Source organism: Lathamus discolor, chromosome Z (assembly GCF_037157495.1).
Source record: "Lathamus discolor isolate bLatDis1 chromosome Z, bLatDis1.hap1, whole genome shotgun sequence".
Taxonomy (NCBI): Eukaryota; Metazoa; Chordata; class Aves; order Psittaciformes; family Psittacidae; genus Lathamus; species Lathamus discolor.
Window position 1 is genome coordinate 22353690 of NC_088909.1, and position 20223 is coordinate 22373912.

At 55.5% G+C, this 20223-nt stretch overlaps 1 protein-coding gene across 1 annotated transcript in view; it reads right to left on the reverse strand.

Annotated features, from left to right (window-relative positions):
- Positions 1-20223, reverse strand: part of LOC136005850 (hydrocephalus-inducing protein-like) — an 85354-nt gene that overhangs the window by 27808 nt on the left and 37323 nt on the right. Inside the window, exons 19-35 of the mRNA XM_065663743.1 lie at positions 18630-18868; positions 16879-17122; positions 14635-14778; positions 12815-12958; positions 11768-12081; positions 9794-9833; positions 8876-9085; positions 7872-8009; positions 6927-7104; positions 6337-6467; positions 5477-5610; positions 4452-4588; positions 3484-3611; positions 3205-3396; positions 2660-2809; positions 1758-1922; positions 141-250 (exon numbers count right to left, since the gene is read on the reverse strand). Coding sequence (XP_065519815.1) covers positions 141-250; positions 1758-1922; positions 2660-2809; positions 3205-3396; positions 3484-3611; positions 4452-4588; positions 5477-5610; positions 6337-6467; positions 6927-7104; positions 7872-8009; positions 8876-9085; positions 9794-9833; positions 11768-12081; positions 12815-12958; positions 14635-14778; positions 16879-17122; positions 18630-18868 — 2798 coding nt within the window. The remainder of the gene's footprint in view (positions 1-140; positions 251-1757; positions 1923-2659; positions 2810-3204; positions 3397-3483; positions 3612-4451; positions 4589-5476; positions 5611-6336; positions 6468-6926; positions 7105-7871; positions 8010-8875; positions 9086-9793; positions 9834-11767; positions 12082-12814; positions 12959-14634; positions 14779-16878; positions 17123-18629; positions 18869-20223) is intronic.

Sequence of the window (20223 nt, forward strand, 5' to 3'; positions counted from 1 at the left end):
GGGCCTGACTGCACGGCCATGGCTGCACGACTCTCCAGCGGGATGGAGAAGCAGAGAGGAGCTATCTGGGCACACTACGGCTCCTCACAACCCTCATCCAAGCAATCAGCCCTCAGAGAGGCGGGGGGGTCCTGCTTTACCTGACTCCTGTGTTGCCCGCGTTCCGCATGACGACGCGCCGGCACGTGTAGCTCTGCCGCACCACGGCTCCAAAGCTGAGCTGGTCCTGGTCCAAGCTCACGAGGCTGCCCTGGCAGGAGCCCCGCACCGCAAAGAGGGAGCGCACCAGCCCGCGGCACTCCAGCAGCACTTCCCCGCTGAACGGCTGCATGCGGCGCTTCGGGGAGAAGGTCACCTCCACTTTGCAGGTGTCTCCTCTGGCCTTCAGCTTTAGCTCCTTGCTGGGCTTCAAGCACAGAGCCTACCCGAAGAGATGAGTGGAGACTATTTCATCTGGCAAGCCAGCTGCGGAGCCTCCCTCACCAGACTCAGGGAAGAGGCTTCCAATTCCTCTTCTGTCCGCACCAACACTGACCCAGTCCCACTCATTCCCTCGTAGGCATTCCTAGGTAATACCAAAGGTGTTTTCTGCCATGTGTCCACCTGGTCACGGTGAGGTCACCTCTGCCTTCTAAAGCTTTCACGGAAGTTCCAACAGAGCTGTAACCCTCCCTCTTTCAAGATTCACCTCCCTCGCCTTTCCAGATCTAAAATACGCGGCTGCATCCTGACCTATGCGTCTAAAACAGGTTAGAGGAATTGTGCCGCCTTCTCACTTGTGGCTCTCGGGGAGTCCTGGCACCCAGCTCAGCTGAAGCATTCACACTGCAAGCATCTGCTGGCAGAGCAGTGCCAGCAGGGAGGACGGGGCAGGCACAGGCAGCCAGGGCAGCCCACAGCTGTCATTAGCTACTACCTCCCACCCACAGCAGCTCATCACTCCCTGCAGGCACACTAAAGTGCTCTGCAGAGAAGGAATGGCACTTACCCCAGCTTCCTGCAACTCTGGCACGGTGGATGTGACTCTGAGCTTAAAGGCGAGAGGGCCTGCGCTCTTGTTGGCTATGGTGACGATCTTCTTCACCGTCTGCCCAATGCAGATGTTTCCTAGCTTCACCACCTTTCCTGGTGGATGCACAACGTCAACCTGAGGCAGTAGGGATTGATATCAAGCCAAAGGAAAGAAGGAGAAGAGGTTTTCTGCCACTCTCGTGGCAGAAACACAAACCATGGTAGGCTGGGGAAGAGATGAGGAAATGAGAAAACCATGCTGGTTGCCACCTGCACTTCTAGCATTTAGATTTCATCTCACCTTCATTTCTATGCCCCTTCCTTGGGCCTCAACAGTCAGCTTCTCAGCCGGGGCACACGGAGGCAGCAACAAGCTGTTGTGGCTGTTGTCGTCTTTAGGTGTCCGTAGGAGCTGCGCACAGAGGGAAGAGAAACCACAGACAGCATGAGTTTCTGGACCTTCACCACGTGAACAGACTCCCCAGACGAGCCATCCCCTCCCATATTCTTTCCCCCCAGTGGCAGGGATTATCCAAGTCCCTCCACAGCCTGCCAGCAGAGCCGGCTAACCCTGGGATGCCGCCGGGCTTTGCCCTGCGCGCTGCCCCCGTCTCCCTGGCACAAGCCTGGGAATGCTGGAGCGCTGGGAATCTCCAGGAGCGTGCACAGACCTTCCCCCTCACCTGCTCCTCAGCAAGGTGCTGCTGGTCAAACTCCAGTGAGTAAACCCCACAGGGGTTCTTCACCACCACCGTCCCCTCTTCCCCATGGCTCTGTGGCAGCAGCGGTCCCAGCTCGAGCTCTGCGGGGCTCAACTCCAGCCGTGGCTGCAGACCACATCCCAGGACCGGCACCCGCAGGCGTTGGCTGCTCTGGCAAATCTGGATCTGCAGCTCGCCCCGGTAGCACTTCTGCAAAGAAGCAGCACAGAAAGCTCCTCTGTGAAGCCCCAGGTGACAGCGCCTCCAAGGCAACAATCGCCCCAGGCTCAGGGGTCTTCTCAGCACCTCTAAGCTGAACCCAAACCAGGCAGTTACTTAGAGCAGGGGCTACAGCATCGGCATGGCTCTGAGTAACTGCGGTGAGTCCTGCCGGGGAGTGTAACTGGTCAGTTGGCTACCAGATGGATCTAAAACGGCCTATCAGAGGTTTTCACCTAGTCGTGGGGGAGCGCAACGCACGTGAGAAAAGTCTGCTTTCTCAGACACAGTCCTGGCGCTGCAGCACCGGGCAAACATCAGCTGTGTGAAAGAGGCAGCTGAGCTCTCACTGGACAGAAATAAGGATCGTCTTCTCTGCTCAGTGCTTGGCTCTGGTCAAAGCCAGACACGAGACGCTGAAATCTCCACGAGCAATTGAAAGATCCCTGTGACTGTCCCAAGCCATGGAAGCACTTGGGTCCATCCTGTCACACGCTGCCAGTTTCCAAGTCACGGTGGCCACATGCAAACTGCCTTTGGGAATGCTCCACCATTTAAGCTGACTCCCAAACTGCGTGGGACCGTGCAGGGGAAACTGAGGAACGGTGGGCACAGGGCTGGCAGAAAGCTCCACGCGGAGGCAGAGCTCATTCCCCGCTCCCTGTGCTGGCCTCCCCTTACCACACTGCCCTGACAGTCCTCCTGGGGGTGACACCCACCAAACTCACCTCTTCCGTGGGTGAAAAACGGACTTGGACATGGCACTGCTGTCCTGGAGCGAGGGTTCCACCTGAGGGCAGCACCTCAAAGCCACAGGGCGCAGGCCTCATCTCCTCCCGCAGCTTGTCATGCTCGCTCGCTGGCAGATGTTTGTCCACCTGCGCACAGAAACCAGTCCCGTGAGGTCTCCTTGGTCTGCGAGGACAGACCCTCGGTTCCTGCAGTGCTCCGAGATGCTGGCACGGTGCAGGGAGCACCTTCATCCCACCCAGACGTGGCCACCCCTGCCTAGAACTGGAGGGCAAACATGTTGGCAGGGCAGGCAGATGGGGAGGCAGTGTCCTCGGAGGGGGAGGAATGGGTGAAGATGGCAGAGAAGTGAAGCGTCAGCTAGTGAGCAGGCCCAGGTGAACCAGCCTTGCTCTGTACCCTCAAAAGCTTCCTCAAGCGAGCTGCAGCCCAAGTGCTCAGGCAGCCAGAGGGGCGGGAAAGCCAAGAGAGGCAAAGAAAACCCAACCGAGAAGTTGTGTGTTACACGTTGTCTGTGCTTTACCTCCTTAACAGCCTCATTCATGCTCATGGACCATTTACAGGGGACCTGGGACGTGTTGTGGAGCTGGATGGTTTCTTCCTGCCACTGCCCACACTGGACAGAGGAGAACTCCAGCCTGTCCCTCGAGAGGCAGAGGGACGGCTCAGCCACAATGGCACGGAGGCGGACCTGGAACGTGGGGCCTCCTCTGACCTAGAGAAGGACAGAGCATCCAGTTGAGAGCCCGGCTGACACTCGCTGCTGTGCCCAACCTGCTGCCTGCCCCACAAGCTGGCCTACCTTGATGGGCAGGAGCACATCCACCTTTCCCAGGGGCACGTTGGCACTTTGTGGGTCGAAGCACACTTCAAATGTCTTGGTCTCACAGGAGGGCAGGCGCTTCACAAGGTCCAGGCACACGCTGAAGCCTGAACACAGGAAAATCAAGCAGCTGAGATACACAAGCAACAGGAAATGGCTCAGGAGAATGGCAAGGCCACAGGGGTGTCCTGGCTGGCAGCTCTGTGAAAGACCCCTTTCCATCTCCAGAGAAGCTGCTCTGCTCCCCTTGTCACTGCCCAAAGCAAAAGGATTTTCACAGCCAGAATCCAGGGGTTGCAGGCTAAAACCGAACCACATTGGTTGAGGAGCTCCAGCAATTCCTTCAGCAGGCATCTCAGGGAAGGACGCATACACCTCTCCAAAGGACAATTTCCAACTAAGATACCAAATGCTGTGGTGTTCCCTGGACAGCAGCTTAGAAGAGACGCCTGGCCACCCCTCACAGACAGCAGTCCCCGTGTGACGGAGCTGCAGCCTTACCCCAAGGCCTCTTTGAGAAGCCTGTTTCGATACGGCACAGGATCCCACAGGCCGTTCAATAAGGCTGAGCAGAAGTGCTCTGGCACGAGGAACTCTAAACAAAGCCCTTCCGAACCACAGAGGGTCCATCTGGCTGCAACATAAACCCTCAGAGTGCACAAAGAAACTCCGATGGTGCTCACGGGAGCCAAGAGCAGAAGATGCTGAGAGGCGATCACGCTGATCAGCCCATCTGGCCCCTGCAATGACTTTTTAGGGCAGCCACAGGCAGACCAGGTCTCTGGGCACTGCTCGACAGAATTCAGGCTCTTGAACAGGGCACCGGCCAGAGGGGTACGAAGGAGGAAAAAGCTGCCCAAGGAAGTACTCAAATCTCCCCATGCCCAATGGCTCCAGCAGATGTGGCAGAGACAGCCCCTTCAAGCCCCCGTGAAGCCACTGGTTACCTGTGTTATACAGGACATATCCATCGGCCTTGAAAGATGCAGGGAAGTGCCCGGTGTTGGTGAGCTTCACCATGTGTGTGTGGATGTCACCAGGAACGACATAGCCAAGGTCCAGGACGTATTCGGGCAGCTCAGCTCTGAAAGGAGGAGGAAGGACACTCTGTAAAGCCCAGCATGGCGTGGGGTGGAGAAGCAAATGGAGTGGATAATTCTGTATCCACTGCTGTGAAAACTCAAGCCAAGCCCAGGAAACCCAAGGCCTGACCTGAGCACCCAGTAATAAGACTTGGCTAAGTCATGGGGAGTGCAGGGCCTAGGATTTATCAGCCACCAACGGGATCTTCGAGTCAGTTTAAAGTGGGTACTGGACACAGTTCCTATGCTGTGAAAAGCCATTGCAGAGAAGTCCACTGCGTCTCCACGGGTCTCAATGAAACTGCTAAGCTGGTGTCCGGCCCAAGCCTGAAACTGCTTCAGGACCTTCTCATAGGATTTCCTTGCAGAGGATACCTCCACTGCTCTGCAGCCAGATCCGTCCCCAAAGCAGCGCTTGAGAGTATCGCGTGCAGTAACCAACACTACAAGATTGCTGTGAAGGTCTTTTTGCAGGCAATCCCACTTGGAAAAGCACATAAGGGATCTGGATCATTCCCTGCTCTTCCTGCTTAGTGGGGTCTGCTTCTCGGCACAAAGACACCGGCTTGGAGATGCCCCTTTCACAGCTGGTCAGCAGGGGTGGTGCCTGTGCTGTCTGCAAGGGCTTGCTGGTCTGCACCCCCTCAGCTCTGAGAACAGAACCCAGCAACTGTGGGGAGTGGAGCACCTCCAGAGCTCAGGGTAGCACTGTGCAAGTGAGGACACCGAGCTGCCCAGAGGGAGCACGGCGTAGCTCTCAGCATCAGGCCCTTTCGGAAGTCTTCAGCTATTCCCAACTCTGAGACACAAGGAGCTCTCAGGGGCAGGGCTGCACTGCTGGCTGTTACCCTCGCGGCCCCTGAAGACAGGCTACAGGAGTCCCTACTAACTTGAGAAGCCTCCGATGTACACGCTGGTGAAAGGCAGTGTCCTCTGGGGGACGGGAGGCGAGAGCTTTCTGCTGCTCCAGGGCATGTTCCTCAATCAGCATCTCCTCCATCTGCATCTGCAGCTGAGCATCCCACTGAGGAAAGGAAAGACAGGGGCTGGTTAGCCAAGGTCCTTCCCAAGGCACAAGCTTGTCTCGGGTGGAGGATCCCACCCTGCTCTTGTTGAGAGGGGCGATGGAGTCAGTCTGCCTCACTGATTGGTGTCTGTGACACTTCCTGCTCCCTCAGGCAGGATCATATCCCCACAGAAATGAACTCCAGTGTCTCTGCCTGCCCAGTTATCAAAGCTGATCTGGACAGACACACAAACAAGCCAGAAACCTTCCAAAGCTCCAAGTATGTCCCTGCCTCCAGTCAGTGCCAAAGCAGCCTGGACAAAAGCTCTCCTGGAAAGGGAACCATGAGAGAGCTGGAGCCTCCTGGAGATACAGAACACAGCACAGCCTCAGGCTGCATTCAGGCTGCTGCTTTACGCTCTGTAAACCTGGCAGGGTTTGGCCGGTGAGCAACAAACCCCCCAGCACCGCCCTGTGTGTCCTTCAGAGCACCAGAAACCCAACTGCCCGAGCACAGCTTTCAGCATCTCCCTGGGGTAGTCAGGAGCTGGCGCATCGCCACGAGGGACAACTCCCAGAGGTGGGCAGCCCAAGGGGCACGCTGAGCTGACACACTCCGTGGCCAGGGGCGTGCAGGGAGGTGCCCAGTGCCGGCAGGGCCCTGGGCAGCTGCCGTGGGGCGCAGGGGCTCCAGTGTCTCGCAGGAGGGTGGCACGTGCGGGACAGGGCAGCAGCTCTACTCACCACGGTGCCCGAGTCGTCCACGCGGGGCTCGGCTGCCACAGCCTCCCCCAGAGCAATGGCCTCTTCTCTCTGGCTGCCTTTGTCCAGCTTTTCTTTGGCCTTTAGGAGGATCTTCTCATATTTGGCGTTGCCTGAAAGCACAGAACACCACCCATAGCAGTGGGGCAGCACAAATCCCACGGAAGACGGGAAGCCCCATTCCCCCGACACCCAGACACAAACTGCTCCAGCAATGTAGGGAAAGGAGATCCTGCTGCTTCTCACCCCCACCCGTCTTTCTCGCCACACAGGAGCATCTCAGCCCCACAGCGTGATGCAAACCCAACCCCTGTCAAAATCCCTGCCAGCCTCTATTACAGCTTTCCCAAGCTTTTCTGCCCAGCCATCATCTTCCCAGACCTCTTGGCAAGCTGTGCACGATGGTTCCTGCGGCAAAGCCCACATGGGCTCGTCTGCCAGAGGCTAAAGAAGCAACCAGAGGGCTGACCTGGTCTGACAGCCCTGAAACCTCCAGGCCTGCTCGAGGTGCCTGTGAGCTGCCCTGTGGGCATATGGCATGGGGGAAAGCCGAGCAGACAGGCAGTGCTCACCTTTGATGTTCCTGGGCAGGTCCAAGTGGATCCTGGGAAAGGTCCCCTCTCCTTTCAGGGAGATTTTTTCTGGCTCCAGGTGACCCAGTTGGATCTGGAAAGCCCTGCAGAAGACTCCAGGCACTCCTGGCAGGTAATACACTTTCAGCACTTGCTGCTTGCCAGGTTCAACGTAACCCTGCAGGGCACACAAGAGGGAGGGACGTAGTGTACCAAAGAGGATTCAGTGGAGGGATGGCTCACATGACAGATGCGCTGAGAGCACAAGACAGGTTCTCATACATAAGGAAACATCAGACATCACCACCTCCAGCTTTCCTGTATCCAAACGCCTGAGTCTCACAGCTCTTCTGCTCACAGGGTTTACCCTCTGCTAGCCAGAGCCAGGCACAACAAACCAAAGCTCTTTCACCAGCTGCTCTGGAAGAACGGAGAAGGGCCTCTGCTTCCAGCAGGGCCAGCAGCTCCTGGCAGCAGCTTGCAGGAGAGGACATCAGCATGTCACCCCTCAGACGGACAGGCACTGAGGAAGGTGGAAGCCACTTGGCCCTTTGGCTTCCTCTTCCCATCGCAAAAGGGCACCAAGACAGGAACACTGCTCCAGCTCTAAGACACCCAGGCAGGATGACAAGCTGGGATGGAGTGATGCTCCAGTGATGGCACAACCAGAGAGCTCAGCACTCAGCTCCAAAGAGCTCCCAGAGCACTCGTGCCTCCCACTGGTGCTTGCTGTAGGACAGCAGAGCCAGCGGCGCCCAAGGACAATCAGGGGCTCTGTTAGGATTCTGCTCGATGGACCTCCTCTGCCTCTGCAACAGTCGCTCACAGCCCTGTGTCTAATGGCTGGTTTTGGACGGGGCTTGTGTGTTCATTCCCCCTGTTTTCCCCCAAAACGCTCTCCTGGGCAGCCTGACACAGGCCGGGTGAAGCCCTTGTGCTACTCACCCTGCTGGGCACGACCAGGGGCACGCCAGGCAGAGGGCTGGCTGCAGTGCCTGTGCCGGGGCTCAGCACCGCAAAGGCAAATCCCAGCTTGCCACTGTTTTGCAGGGTCACCGCTGCTTCCGTGACTTTGTTAAACACCTGAGGAGAGGACAGAAGAGCAGGAAGTTACAGGCACACGTCTGCTGCCGAGAATTTCATTCCTCTTCCATCGGGTTGAAAGCAAAGGAACACAGCCCAGAAGCAGGGAGCGCACAGGAGAGATGGGCACTGGGCTCTCTGGGTTAGCCTGGGCAGCCCGCGGCCACAGGGTACCCCTGGGCCCTACACAGGAACAGCTATTTGTGGCAGAGGTGCAATAGCAACCATGGAAAGATCAGTAATAAAGCAAGTAGGGGACACAAGCTCTCTGCACTTGAAGGTGTCACCCAACTGCGAGCTGAAACGCAGGAGGAGGCATTGGGGCATTTCAGGAGAAAAGGCACCTGCACACAAGTATTTGTGGGCACAACACAAGCCAAAAGGGAGGGAGAGAGGGCAACGCACACAGGGCCAACAGCTGGAAACAGCTGTGGGGGTTGTAACCGGAAAGAAGTACAGTGAGGGTTATTCGGGGACATTCTATCCGGCTACGGTGACTGGAAGCCCAGGTCAGCTGCCTCCTTGGTTGATGAATCAGGAGCATTAAAAGAGAGCACCTCATTTGGGCTTTAGGAGCAGATCAGCGGATGGATGTCTCAGGGACACATCCCTCTGCAGATCACCACTGGGATCCTGCCTGCCCCAGGAGGCAGCGTTAGTTAGAGGAGGGATTCCCAGCTTTGGGCTGGGCTGGGGTGGAGATGGCCATTAAACGCCAGCTTGGAGGTATCCCCCAAACGTTGGACTTCCAAGCCACAGAGCCAGCGAAGCAGCTGGGAAGGGGGGAGAGCCCTGGACCCGGGTGGGCAGCAGCCCACCAGTCATGCTTGGAGGCAACGAGCACTGACAAGAGCAGTGTGCGGTACCTGCAGCCCGCAGTCGATCTCGGTGGTGTCCAGGAGGTAGCTGATGCGCGAGGCCTCCCCACGCAGAGCCACCTCGTAGCTCGGGCCTCCCTCCACCCTGCACAGCGCCGTGACCTGGCTGACGGTGTTGGCGTGGCCGAAGAAGGAGAAGCAGACGCGCTGGCTCTGGCCCGGCTGCAGCTCACCGTGCAGCGGCAGGATATCGAAAACCTGCACGCAGGGAGGAGAGATCCACACGTGGAGCACGGGATTGATGCAGGAGAGCAGCCTCGGCTTGGGCCAAAGGACAGACGTGGCTGCAGGGGCCTCTTCCTCAAACACAGGCAACATCATCCTCATCTCACACTGCAGCCGTTCCACTCACCAACGGAGAGACCATGGGGAAAACCTTCTCCCACAGTCCCAATTAATGCAGTAGCTAATACACTACATTCATTTGTGATGTCTCCTGGCAGCAAGAAATTCTCTCTGCTGCAGAACTTGCCTTCAAAAACACCTTTTCCTGCCCTCAGAAGAACACGAGACTGGGAGCTGAGAGCCTGTGGAGCCGGGGGCAGGATCCAGCCCAGCTCCTCGCACTCCTCATGCTTTTCCCTGTCTCTGATTCACATCCTGCTCTCTCCAGATGCTGCAGCAAATGCTGCCGCAGCAAATGCTGCTGCAGCAAATGCTGCTGCAGGAATTTCCTACCCACCACTTGATGAGGACCAAGATGGATAAAGTTCTCCATAGCTGCCGCACAAGGAATGTTCTTGACCAGCCCTATAACACCTCCCATGTGGCCTCTCCAATGACCAGCGATGCGCTTGTTACGACATGAGGCCACTCTGGCAGCAGCACCCAGGACACCAGTGGGAGTGGGAGTACGTAACTGCTTGCTACACTGGAAATGTGGAAGTGAGACAGATTCCCACTTACCTCCTCCACACCCAAGGCGAGGGGCTCTGTCTCCATGAACCTGGAAAAAGAACAGACCTTTGCTCAGGGACCTTGCAGTGGGAGGGAGGGAAGTCTGCACAGCAGCTCCTCGGCAGGATGGGGCCCCTGCGGGGGCATCAGTGGTGTGAGCTCAGCAATGAGCTCCAAAACTGGGATGGAGCAGGTCAACGCCTGGCAATGACACTGCTATAGCAGCACTGCAGGCAGCTGGCAACTGCTTGCCTCCAGATCTGCTATCTCCTGCTGCGTGATTCTGAAGATCCATTCCGTCACTGGAGAAAACACCTTGGTGCAAAGTCTTAGCTCAGCTTTGAGCTCTCAGATGTCCAAGGGGTGAGGCTTAGGGTTAGTCTGTCTCTAACCACGTGGGTCTACAACAAGAGTAACCATGAGAGGTTCATGCCTCAGAAGTCAGAGAAAGGGCACACGTTGGTCTACACTGCCTATGTCCAGCCACACAGCAACAGTTGGATTGTGTTGCTCATATGATCACTCTGCCCCAAGTAGCAGCAATGACCAAAGAGCAAGGAGGAAAGAACGGGCTGGACAATTAGAAAGAAAAAAATGTAAACACACAAAGTCTTGTTGAGGCAGAGAAACAGCATTTTTCTCTCCTGACCAAAATAAACGTGCGCGACTGATCCTGGGAGTCTCTGATGACCAGCTCCAGCAAGCTCCCAGGTAAGGAAAGTTCCAGTCTTTCATCTCCCCTTCATGAGACCTGATGCTTGATTCCCTCCATGTCAGACTGAGTTAGAGCTGATAATTTAGAATACCAACAGTGCTTAGTGTGGACCAGAAATAACATCTGACACGCTGCCCTTCTGCAGGCTCCTAATGAACACTTTGAGGTGGTAACACCTTGGAGACCATCTTCATTTCCAGCTCTGGCACACAGCATCCCATGGTGTCTGCGGAGCACCCCGGAGTGCTCCAGTGCCCTAGTCGTCTCCCCCAAGCCCTCCTAATAGCCACAGCTCATCTCCAGTTCCCAAGAGGTCACCTCCTCCGAGTCAGATCCCAATTCCCTTCACACAGCTGCTTCTTGATCATTTCCCTTGTTTGTAATAACAGCGCTTCAGTGCCACATGGTGAACTTTGCTGGGTTTCCTAGGGCATTACTGAAAACCATTTGCTACCGTCCTTCAAACTGCCCAGAGCAGACTTTTGTGCTATGCAGAGAAGCCGCAGCAGAAGGAGCACTAGGAATGTGCTTCTAGATGTGCTTCAGCACCACTACAAGTTTGCTCTTGGCCTTGGAAACCATAGACCACCACTGCATGGTCCTCCTTCCCAGGGATGTCCATACAAGGGCTCCCTCCAGCATCTACAGCTGGACCTAAAGTCACAGCAGAACCTGCCATTCCTCACTAAAACTCTACATAGCTCTTCTGTGAATGTGACGTGCAGTTCAAGAGATGAACACTCACTTCAAGGGGCTGTTTGCCTCAGGCCACGAAGATCTGAGAAAGCAGCTTTCTACATCAGCCCTCCTGCCCCCAGGAACCCATACAGGCCTACAGCAAAGCAGAGCAAGGGACTGCGACAGCAGTGTGTCACTCTGATGGCAGTGCCTGGGTAGGATCTTAGTACAAAATGACAACAGATGGGCTTAGCAGGGAAGGACACCTTCTACATCCGCTTCTCCAAGTGCCGAAGCATGCCTTTGCAGCTGCAGAGATAAAGCAGGACTCCAGCTTATGGCTATGTGAAAAGGGTCAGTAGTGTCCTGCAGTCCCAGCCTGGCTGGAGAATGCTGTCTCCTTCCCAGCATCAAACCGGTGGAGATCACCTGTTCCCTGAGCACCTTGGCTGAGCACAACTGAGAGGTGTGATTTCCTCAAGGGAAGGTTGAAAACAATTTGGCAGATCAGGCAAATGGCCTCAGGCTTTGCAAACCACAATCAGGACACCAGGAAGAAGAGCTTCCAGGAGGGGGAGAGGTGCGCATACCTCACTGGGTTCACCTGGCTGTCCTTCAGGAATGCCCAGTGGTACTGGACAACCAGTGGGCTGCAGTTGGTCATCTCCATGTAACGCACATCCTTGGTGTCATTCAAGATGCAGCCAAAGTCCACGGCCGTGGTCTGGATCTGGAGATTCGGGAAGTAGACTTCTCCCCGGACGGTGACCTGCTCTTCGTGAGGATGCTCCAGGAACTTGATCTTCAGAGCCTTCTCCGCTGCCCGGATAAGCAAATCCTCCTCATAAGCAGGGTTAAATCCGATGCAGAGTTGAAGTTCCTCCCCTGTCCTCAGCTTCATGGGCTGCAAGGAGATGAAGAGAAAATGTTCAACGTGTGACCCCAACACAGGCTTCTCGCTTCATCCTTCATTTTCTTCACGCTGTCTGACCAAGCACCGCACTTTTTTCTGAAGCTGCCTGAGGCTCACGGTTCTGTGCTCTGCACCAATACAAGAGGAAATCCACATTGGTCTCCTGAATTCTGGAGCCGCAGAAGCCACCTGCTAAACACAACCAAAGCAGCACTCTGGCACCCAGGCCTTCGCCCTCACTCTGGAGGAACTCCTTTAGCCTGCAGCACAGCGGTGGCTGCACCTCTGACAACACGTGCACTGCAGAGCCCATGCCCAACACCTTCCGCACACACCAGGGCAGGAGCCAGACAGCAGCTGGAGAAGCCTACCTCAGCCTTCCCAAAGGCAGGGCTGCCCTCAAAGACAGCAAGCTGTTCCCCAGCTTATCTGAGGATGGCTGCTGGAGAGCTGGCATGCCTTCCAGCAGACACCTTTCCTACAGCTTGCCCACAGCTGGGTGCCTGCTCCCTCCTCCCCCTGTCTTCAAGCCAGGAGGTCTCTTCCCGATTCAGATGGCATTCTGTTTCCTTCAGCAGCTCGTTTCATATCTGATTTAGCTCGGGCCACTTTACTGCAGACTCTACAGAACACACTTCCATCATGGAGGACCTCCCAACAGAGACACACCACCACGTTCATCCCCCTTCAAAGCCCAGCAGCAAGACAGTCCGGGGCTGCTCACCTGAGCATCTGCAGGGAGAGGCTGCTGGTCCGCAGTGCAGATGGAGAAGGGCTGCTCTAAGGCAAGGACCACGCTGAGGGGCAGCGAGCACATGTTCTTTACAGAGAGAGGCTTGTACATCACAGCCAGGACATCACCGGGGTGCTACAGAAACAGGAGACAAGAAAAAATGACCTTGAAGTGGCCATGGACCTCCTCCCCTTCAGACGCATTTCAAATTTTCCAACCCCAAAAGTGCATCCATCTCTATTTACTCTTTTGATTGGTTTCTACCCCTCTGCAAAGTTTGTCCTCCAACTCTAGCAGACGCTTTCGCGTTTAGAACCCACAGCCTTCCCCAGGGGACAGGGAAACAGTCTCGCGTACAGATGAGGGAGCAGCCCCCCAGAGGAGGCAGCTGCTTCAGCAAGATCCAAAACAGAAAGTGAACCCACTCTGGCTCCAGTTGTGTGTCCTCTCCTGCCCAGAGAGGACACACAGGCACAAGGCACAAGGCCATTTCCACTCCCATACAGTAGTTTCTTACCACACTGTCAGCTCTGCCAGGCCTGTAAGGCAGTGATGCTGCTCAGAGGAGGCAAGCAAGCAGGATATGGCCTGCAGCGGACAGCCTGCAGCAGCCCGAGGTCAGCTTTGAACATTCACGGGCACATGCAGACAGCTCCAAACCTCAACAGTCTGGCCGCAACCTGCTGCCCCTGCTCCACTGACAAGATGTTGCAGCCTCAAAGCTAAGCTCAGCCTAAGCCTTTTCCTCCTGTCCATGCATTGCTCCGCGCTTCCTGCATGGTTTATCTAAACTAGACAGTCTTTGGGAAACTAACTGTGGATGTATTGGCATCCAACTCCTGCAGTGTCGCAGCACGCAACACATGGGAGCATGTGGCATCAAGCAGACCACAGGCAGACATCAGGGGGAGCTGAAAAGCTTCTGATTAGATGTGAACCGCCTGCTCACAGGATTTGTGCTTCTCTGGAAGCCTGGGAAGTGGAGGAGAGACCTGAAACCGCAGAAACTAAATCATGAGCTATCTGCTCTTTTTCAGACACCTCACGCGACGGGGAAAGGTGATGCAGGAGTCGGGATCCAGACACTAAAGGGCACACACGCTGCACTGGTGCTCTCATCGCTGCAGCTGAAGGGCACTCATGGGTCCTTTGAAGAAGGTGAGGCTTGGGAAAGGCAAAGAGGCAGCACCCATACCGACGGCAGGAAAGGCAAAGAGGCGCAAGAGATGCCAGTTTTTCCTCATCAGCTTGAGGAGTTGACAGGAATCTCAGCTTTTCTCAGCTTCCCTACACGATCGCTGCTCGGACATCACCACACCTTGGAAGATCCTCAAAACCCTGACTACAGACACTGGCGTCTCTCTAGAGGGGGGCATGCTCCCCCTCGCCAGAGCAGCTGTAATCTCAGTTCCACCTGGCTGAACTTAGAGAACAGCCTCATCTCTAGCAGCATCCTCACTCCTCTCACCACCACCTCAGGGAGGGTGAGGAGGGATCTGCTCTCCACCTGCAGCCCCAGCACACCAAGTGGCTCTTCCAAAGCCCACGCTGCTCTCACGGGTCCCACACCTCAGCCCGTGCCCTTGGCTCAGCAGCTCAATTCTGTCTCCACCTCGAGAAGGGCAGAATAGAGCTGCGGAGACTGTCCCCAGCCCCACAGGGGTGAAATAATGATCTTGGCATTCATGACAAAAGCTGGGCCTGGCTCAAGTCAACAGCCAAAGCTCTGTGGACTTGGAGAACTTCCTCCTTAGGACACAGGCACACCCCAGCCACACCAGTCAGTGCCAGGATGCAATGCAGAGACTCACCTTCTCCACCCGGAAAGTGATTTCTCTGCTGGATATTTGCAGAGCAGGAGCAATGAACTCGCACGTGACGTCCACCTGCACGATCAGATTCTTCACTCCCTCCTTGCCCACGATGGCGTGACACAGCAGCTTCTCCTTCACCACCTGCATGCGAGCCACACGGCCCCCAGCGGGTGTTATCAGGGTGTCCACAAAACACACTGCATCTTTGAGCCGCCCACCCACACGCCCCATTACTGCATGAAGTTACAGCCATTGGTCTCCTCAGGAGCCCTCTCTTCTTTATAAGCTGCATCCTCTTTGTTCTGCACTCACGCGTCCCTCGTGTTACAACCCAACCACCACAAAAGGCCCTCAGGAGTCTTGTGCTGCCTACAGCTCTCAGAACAATCCCTGCCCAAACGGTTATTGCTTTGCTTTGTCCCACTGCCAAACAAAATGCTTACCGAAAACTGTAGGAACTCATTAAAAAAAAACAAACCAGACTGTATGAAGGGAAACAGGGGATAGAAGGATCAATGCCAGCAAATCCTCCCTTGCAAGTTTAGTGGAAAGGATCCCTGGGAAAACCCCAGACAGACAGCCTGCCTTCCTAGGATGTACTGTGTCCCCCTAGACCTGCCTGTAAAACAAACCTCCCCAGGAAAGAGATGTCTTCAACCTGGCATGAAAACCCTCTACTTAAGCTGGATGCTCTTACATCCAAGACTTTTCCTGATTCCTCCTCATGGTTTCACTTCCCCACATTCCTCCCTTTTTTCCTCTCTCTTCCCTCTGATAGACCACCACAACCCAACTCCTCCTCAGAGCCTAGAGACGTCAGAATCACCTGTGCTGCACGTGCACCACAGGGTCTTGGGCTTCTAACCAGCCTCAAGAGTATGAAGTTCTCGAGACCTAGGGAAGGTGGAAGACCCAATCCCAGGCTCTTGGCTTGGACTGCACGAGCCAGGTAGCCACAGCTGAGCTCACAGATGCCCATTTGGCTTTCCAGGAAGGCACCCTCACCAGTGGCCTGACCATTTCCCTTCTGGTTCCTTCTTCCCTCTTCAGCAAAGCCTCATGGGCTCAGGACTGCACACGGACAGTCCCATCGGAGTCAACCAGCTGAGAGAACAAGTCTTCCTCAAGCTACCACTCAGGCAATCCTTTAAAACACCTCTCAAACTCTAGCAGCAGCAGGAGCTTAATGCACATTTATTCCCCATTCACTTAAACACTTGTGCCCAGTGCTCCTGGAGCCAGGGAAGGCACACCGGGGTCAGACGGCAGCTCCTCTGCAGAGCTGGATTTCCCCCGGAGAGAAGGGTCCAGGGAGGAGAACACTCAGTGACCCTGCTGAAATCTGCCCCTCTGAGCTGCAACCCAAGGGTGCTGCAAGACCTGCCTGCCCTCGGCACACGGGGGCTGGCTGAGGGAGCGGGGCGAGCGCTGATGGGAATACTGACACAAGTCAAGCTCTCAGTTCTAATGATCCCTGGAACACTTTCCCATGTGGACGGACATCATTCGGATCATTAGAGCTGGCACACTGGGTTCATTTCTCTCGTCCCGGTCTCCGGGACGGACAAGCTCCCGGCCCGTGTCTGTCTACAGAGGAAAATCAATGCTGCTCCCAGACACTCCCTACCTTCCTGGGTGTTTTGTTTCACTCGCTGCTTCCCCACACAGACAACTGGCCATTTCTTTAGTTACTTTCTGCCTGGGCTCCCAGTCTACCTCTAACTTTAAGGCCAGCTGAGAAAACTGGGGCTGCTCAGCCTGGAGAAGAGAAACCGCGGGGAGACCTCAGAGCAGCCTTCCACTAGCTGAACGGGGCCTACAAGGATGCCGGACACGGACTCTTCTCAGGGACTGCAGCAACAGGACAAGGGGTAATGGACTTAAACTCAAACAGGGCGAGTTCAGGTTAGATACAAGGAAGAGGTTCTTCACTGTGAGGATGGTGAGGCACTGGCACAGGTTGCCAAAGCAGTGGTGAATGCTCCATCCCTGGCAGGGTACAAGGCCATGCTGGACAGAGCCTGGGGCGACAGTGCCTTCAGGCCATGTTTTGCTACCACCAAGTTGGCTTTATGGTAGCCATGGAACTCAAAAAGCCTCAGCAACTGATGGTGGCGAGCATGGAAAGCAACTGGTGCTGCCACAGTAACTTATGGCAGGAAACCAGGTTCTCAGAAGCACTTGCCCATTTGCTCAGGCAAATGTCAAGGGGCTGCACAAATGCCCTGATGCAGAACTCACCTGGGGGGTGCTGCAGGAGCCTTTCAGCACCACCTCCGCTGTCTGGCCGGGCATCAGCTCCGTCCTCAGCGGCTGAAGCTTCAGCACGGGGCCACAGGAGGAAACCTTGCCCTTGCTCTTACTGATGCGAGGGAGACGCTTGCGCTGCTTAAGTGTGGTGCCACCTTCTGTGGTCCAATAGAGCAGATGGGTGCGTCGTCCTTTGTTTGTCATCTTGAAGCGGTAACAGCAGGGATCCAGGCTAGAGGAGAAGCAGAGACACAAAATGGCAGGGGAGCTGCTATTTGCCACTGGTCACCCAGCTTCAGCACCCTGAGGGCACGACCTGACTGCACACTCGGCTTCACCAAAAGCCAGACCTTGGCTGCCCCTAGGTTTGTCACCATCCAGCAGCTGCTCTGCTGGCACCCTTCCAGCAAGGAAGAGCTTCGTAAAGAGCCGGCCCCACATGCAAGTAGCTGGAGGAACAGCCTCGCTGCCACTCCACCTTCCCCTTGGGAGCTGTTGTTCATGCCTCTGAGGCGTCTCGTAGGGAGCATCCAACCCTCATTGCCCCCAACGTACCACCCTCTGGTGGCGGCTCTGCAGCCGACAGCAATGGCAACAGCTCCAAACTGAGCCCGCGGGCAAAGACATAAAGGGGGGCAGAAGACAACTACATGAATCACATGGACACTGTCCCCTCCATTGTGCAGCCAGCTTGTGGCTGCACTGAGCACAGGAAACTCTGGACAAGCACCAGCCTCCCTGCGATGTCCCTGCGTACGTGGAGGGCTCGTGGGTGCGTATTTTACCTCTCCAAATCTATCCCAAGTACTTAAGGTAGGATTAAGCTGCTCTTTCTACCCCAAGAATTCAGGTATCGGAGCACCACGGACCCTCTTTGCAGCCACAGAAAGGAAGAGCCACCCCAAGAAGACTGTTCTTCTTCTCTGAGGAGGTCTCCAACACAAGGCAAACAGCACTTTTTTCCTCCTGTCTCCAAGAACATGACTGGTTTCAGACACACACGTTGGGACCATTGAATCCTCTCCTTCCAGCTCACCAATTTCAATCGAGACTCTTCATTTATCCCACTCCACCTCAGCAGACTTCCACACTTCCACACTTCCTCCCCCTTCCAGAGCTGGTCCTGCATCCACACTCGCTTGCCCGTGCCTCGGGAAGCAGGCAGGAGAAACCAGGGAAGAGCCACCACGTCTAATAAAGAGCAACCGGGCACGGAGTGGGGGAGAGGAGCCAACTGGGGGATGACACAGGGCAAAGAAATTCTGCTGCTCCTCCAGGGCTCCTGGCCAGAGGGGAAATAAACCAGCGCCATTCATTCAGTCGAGGAGCTGCTAACAAGCTACTGCCCAGGCTTGCTGCTGCTCTGAGATCTTACTCCAGACGGAATGGCAAAGCAAGCAATATCACTGCAGAGAGAAACATGTCTGTACTTGTAAGGCAGCATTTCTCAGCTGGAGGCTTCCAGGACCTGCTCTCTTCCTCCAAATCTTTGTTTGATAAAGTGAGGAGACAAATGGATTATGACTAAAGACAATTCAGCAACAACTTAGCAACTGCTCTCCAGCTCGGTGGCTTTCAGAGTACCGACTGACTTGCAGATGGCCATAAAATGTTTCCAAAGGAAGCCCTGTGGCTTCAGGGAAGCAGAGCCAGGACTGTGAGCACTGAAGAAGCTTGAGGGACTGCAGCAGAACTCCTCCTTGCTGAGCCCATGGGGAAGTGGGAGCTGAGAGATTCCCTACCTGAAGCAGGGCGCCAGGTTGAGTTCTGGGCCAAAGGGTTTGTCAATGACAATCGTGGTGCCAACGCCAACAGCCTGGACGGGGATGACGTAGGCACGACTGTTCTCAATGAACAGCACCACCTCGTCCTTGAATTGCTCCGTGTCATCCAAGTTTGCAGTGACAGCCAGAGACACCTCGGCCTTGGCAGGGATCACTCCCTGACTGGGTCCAACGGTCCAGCACGAGTCTGCACCAGCCTGGAAGACAACCAACACTCATTTAGGACGGAAACCACGGACCTGGCTGCCACCAGCCAAGGCCTGCCCAGGCAACACGTTCACACCGAGCCAGTGGGTGTGAAGATTCCACTGACATTCATGTACAGCTTCTCTGGCTCGTGCTGACACAGGGCAGCTCGCTTGGAAAGGAGCCCTGAGAGCTCCGCTCCAAACGTGAATCTGAGAGTCTGCTCCCTGACAAAGCTCATTTATCAAAGCTTGGCAACAAGCCCGCCAGAAAATTGTACCCCAGAAACTATTCCTGAGGAATGAGGATGGGGGTCTCGACGGAGCCAGACCTTCAACTCCCTGGCGTGACCCAGCACAGCCCTGCTGGGCCCGCCCAGGCCAACAGCCCACGCCAACAGCCCAGGCCAGGGGAGGACGATTTGCATCCTCTCCTCATTCTTTCAGTCAGCATCTGCTCTGGCTCCAAGGGGCAGCACCGTGCACTGCTGAACAGGAGACCTGCCAGGGCCACAAGGCTCTGCCGAGACACATTCCCTTGGGTTTCTAGGTCAGCTTCTGCCTGCCCCCAATCCAGCCTGTGTCTCAGAGACAAGAAACCTCTTGGAGCCACGCTACAAAATACCCCCACTTTCAAGACAAATACCCAACCTCTGATAACATCTCTGCTACTTGCTTATCCTTGAGTGCGCCGCAAAATGATGCCGTAGCTGCATGCACTGCATGCACAAAGACAGTGGCTATTTCTGACCCTATAGCAGCTTCTTGTACTATTGGGCATCAGACTCCTGAGTAACCAGTAAGGGCTGGGATCCACCACTTCAGAAGTTCACCACGATAATCAGAATCTTATCCCAGCACAGACGTCCATCGTGAATGAAAGCTTCCACAATCTGGTTACAATGGACACCAGTGTGCAGCTGACGGATGGAGGGAGGGAAGGAGAGAGGGAGGAAGGGACAGATAGCTGCCCCAAGGGATGACTGAGGAGACACCACAATCAGCTCTCTTGAATCTGTTTACAGATGAGTCACTGAAGTGATCTGGTCACTCTGGCCTTGCACAAGTGGCAGAGGAAGCAGAACTCCACGTTACAAATGCAGCTGCACTTGATCAAGCCGTAGCTCTAGCGAGAGCCGTAGCTCTAACAACAGCATTCCCATTCCCGTAGCTCTAACAACAGCATTCCCATTCTCAGTCAGGCTGAGTCACTGTCCTTGTAGGGCTGCTCATGAAGGGGAAATAAACCCCGTCCTGCACCAGCTGGCTGCAGAGCCTTGTCCCAGGTGGTTCAGCATTCCCGGTGGGGGGGACCCTCTGTTCTTCATTTCAAAGCTGCTCCTTATCCACACAAACAGCCAGTGGCA